The 3,692-nt window shown below is 43.4% G+C and overlaps 1 protein-coding gene across 1 annotated transcript in view; it reads left to right on the top strand.

Moving 5' to 3' along the window:
* The first annotated feature begins 1,240 nt into the window (after positions 1 to 1,240).
* nags (N-acetylglutamate synthase) overlaps positions 1,241 to 3,692 on the top strand; it is a 16,530-nt gene continuing 14,078 nt past the window's right edge. Inside the window, exons 1-3 of the mRNA XM_008291188.1 lie at positions 1,241 to 1,615; positions 2,196 to 2,476; positions 3,132 to 3,345. Of these exons, the coding sequence (XP_008289410.1) occupies positions 1,241 to 1,615; positions 2,196 to 2,476; positions 3,132 to 3,345 (870 nt within the window). The remainder of the gene's footprint in view (positions 1,616 to 2,195; positions 2,477 to 3,131; positions 3,346 to 3,692) is intronic.

Genomic DNA, 3,692 nt, shown 5'->3' with positions numbered 1-3,692 from the left:
GGTTACTATGTGGTTAAAGGTGCTCTGGTTTGCAGATAAACCACCCTGGATGTTGTCTTATACCCCGAGAGTCCAGCTCCAGGAGTTCTGCTCTTTCTACAATGAGTCATCTGAAAAAAAGCTCATCTCAGTGTTCCTGAAGCTGATTGTTCTGCTGATCTCCTCATTTAGCTCAGCCTCCTGATGGATCGAGGACTTCTCTTTATCCATCAGCATCTCCTTTGCCTCTCTTCTCCCAGCTCTCTGATTTGCCTCCTTTAGTTCATCCTCCTGGTAGCTCTCCTCTTGTTTGCTCATAGATCAGTTTATTTGTGAGTCAGGCAAAAAGTAAACAGAAATTTCATTACCAAAAAAAACATATCTGCAAATGGATTTTTATCGATTAAAGGCGAAGCAATCCTCTCTGATGAAACTGTGCCACTAAGAACAGATTAAAACCAGTGCTGAAACCAAGACCAAAAGTTTTTTAGTTTTGTTATTTACAATTTAATCTGAAGCTTCAACTAAAAAAAAACTAAGTGGACATTTTGAGCGTATAAATGCTCCTGAATGTTTTTCCATTTTAAACCAATAACCAAAGAATTTTTAATCCTTTATTTTGTTTCACCCTTTTTCTAACAAACACAAAATGACACATTATTGTTTTTTTCTATTTTACACCAACAAAAACACAAAAAGAGAGAAAAAAGAAAGAAACCTGAAATTTTTTTTTGTTTTTATTGTTAAAACGAACAAAAATAACCCAAACAAAAAGACCCATTTTTGTTTTTTCTATTTTAGCCAACACACCCCAAAAAAACTCTTACATTTGTTTTTATATTTAAAACCACTGCCACCTACAAAAACACCAAAAATAATAATTTGTCCTATTTTAAACCAACAACGATAAAATGGGCCGTTTTTTCTTTTCTTTTCTTTTCTTTTTTTAAAATTACCATTAAAAAGAAAACGTAACAAATTGCAATCCCATTTTTCTCTTTAAAAAAACAAAACAAAACAAAACAAACAAAAACAAAACTTGGCCTGTTTATTTATTCATTCATTTATTTGTTTGTTTATTTAGTTTTGCTGAGCGCAGTTGGTCGTCTGATGAAACCTGAGAAGTGCTAACGCAGCAGCAGCAGCAGCGGCGCGGTGACCAGCGGAGCCCCTCACAGCTGCTGCTACTCGGCCGAGACTTTGGTGCCGGAGCCGCGCAGCTCCGGCTCACAGCCCCCCAACAACTCTTGCCGCCTGCAGCATGTCCAAAGTGAACAGCGGTTCCTCCGGCTGTCGGGCCGTGGTGATGGCAGGAAAGTACCTGTCGAGCCCCTCTCCTCCGGCGCTGACCCGGAGCTCCGGCCGGCAGCAGCGGAAGATGTTCAACCCGCAGCGCCGAATGGTGAGCTCTGACGCGGCAGGCACGGCAGGAAAACCCGCGGCTTTGGCCCAGCTGGAGCACCCGGGCTGCTTCTCCGCCGCGGACCGACATGTGCTGGCGAACCGGAGTCTGATTTACCGGGATGTGAAGGCGTTTCTCAACGAGGTCGGTGGGGACCCCCGGGAGGCTCGGTACTGGCTGACCCAGTTCCAGAGAGCGACTTCGGCCCAGTGTCCTGCCTTTGCTGTGCTGGAGGTAAACTTTTATTAAGTTAAAAAAAAAAAAAAAGTTTTAGAAACTTGCTGGATGATGAAACTTGTGGCAGCAGGTTGAGTGTGTGTGTGATGCTTTATGTGTTTCAGCATTTTGAACCTTTCTGCCAAAAAAAAAGTTTATTTTGTCAAAATCATAATAAGTCAGAATTTTCTCATAATTTAATCATTAAGAAAAATGACAAATTAAATTGAAGTATGTCCTATGTTGACTTCTTAAGTGTAAAAAATGGACTTCCTCCAACATGAATGTTTCTCAAAGTCCCAGCAGCTCAAATGATCTTATTTAATGTTGCATGCTTTACTTAAATTTATATTTAACAACATAAAAAAAAAAACAACCTACCAACTTTAACCTAAGAGATCTGACAGCTCCATTTCAAAAAAGTATTTTTTTTTTGTTTTGTTTTTTTGCACACACTCTTTACCAGATTCCCTGACAGGAACCGGTAACGTGATGCCATTTTGGCTCAGTTTCAATATCACACACCTGAAGAAGACAATCTGAGGGAACTGAACTTGACCTCAGTGCTGCGCTAACTAACACTTTGTGGTTTTCTAAGGTGGACAGCTCAGCGTTCGACAGCAGGGAAATGGTTCACAGCCTGGCCTTCGGGCTCTCCTTCCTGCAGCGGATGGATATGAAGCCTGTGGTTGTCGTGGGCCAATCTGAGCACCGGGAGACGGGGACCGCCGGACCGGAGGCCGGGTCTCGGTGCGGCCGGCAGCTGGTGGAGCGCTGCCAGCAGCTGACCCAGGCTCTGCAGCAGGCCTCGGCCACCGTCCTGCCGTTCTTCTCGGCGGAGTCCTTCCTCCTGCTGCACGAAGCGCCGCGAGGGAGCAGGTGAGGGTCGAGGCATGCTGGGAAACCGGCTCAGACCTCAGAGTGACGACCAAAATGCACCTTGTTTCGTCTATCACTGGTTTCTTGTGATGTTTGGAAGTATTTGCTATGATCTCTCTCTAAAGCCTTAAAGTGAGTTTTACTAAATAGCACAGGTTATATACTTAAGTTTCTCTTTAATGTTCATTTGTGACGTGCTAAAACAGCAGATGAGTGTGAAAAAGCAATAGCATTAGCCGTCGTAAGCTAATGATCACATCAAATGAAGTGAGACTTTAGCAGCGAAACCTCTGAGTGTATTCAGCTGATCTTAAGTGTGCTTCATTGATTCTCAGTTGTACAGCTAATGGTGTTCCTCGGAGCTTCAGTAAAAAAAAAAAAAAGTGCTGGACGTGAGGTGAAATGTCTTAAAAGAGGTGCTTTTTACGGTTTCATTGATTATAAATTCTTTTATTTGTCAGTCATAACTTTTCCTCGGACATAAAGGTCAGCAGGAGTCAAATCCCTGTAAACTGACTTCTGCTTTGACACGTCTATCTCAGCTATTTCTTTCCAAACATGACACTTGATTCGATGCTTTCCTCCCTCTTCATTTCCTCTCCTCCGGCACCCTTCGGACCTCGTCTTCATCCTCCTCCGTCTCCTCTCCTTGCAGCGCTCCACCCTCCATCGCAGTGGACACCAGCCTCCTACAGTGGAGTCTCGACTGCGGGACAATCCCGTTGGTCTGTCCGGTGGGAAGGAACGAACGCGGTTGCTCGGTAACGCTGGACCAGACCGAGGTGACGGCGGCCATTTGCCGAGCCCTGCAGCCCCACAAAGTCATGTTCCTGAACAACTCCGGAGGCCTGCGCAGCCACGAACACAAGGCACGGCGGTCGGCTCAACTATTGAAAGTGTTTCCAATAGGGACAGGCCAATGATCGCGGCTGGCATTTTTTCCAGTTATTGATATCGGTGTTTGTAGAAGCCAAAAACGTAGTAACGGCCGATTATGTAATAAATTTTCCATTTTTAAAATGTAATAGGCCAATGACGTAATAACTGACCAATAACGTAATAAAAGACCTTACGTAATAACTTTTGGATTTTTTTTTTTTACCAGGCCAATAACGTGATAACTTATTATGTTATTGGCCAAAATATGTTACGTTGTCGGTTCAAGACTTTTATTACGTTATTGGTCTATTATAGTTTACAAAGTGCAAATATATTA

Source organism: Stegastes partitus, unplaced genomic scaffold (assembly GCF_000690725.1).
Source record: "Stegastes partitus isolate 25-593 unplaced genomic scaffold, Stegastes_partitus-1.0.2 Scaffold725, whole genome shotgun sequence".
NCBI lineage: Eukaryota > Metazoa > Chordata > Actinopteri > Pomacentridae > Stegastes > Stegastes partitus.
This window is presented reverse-complemented; position numbering and strand designations above follow the sequence as displayed.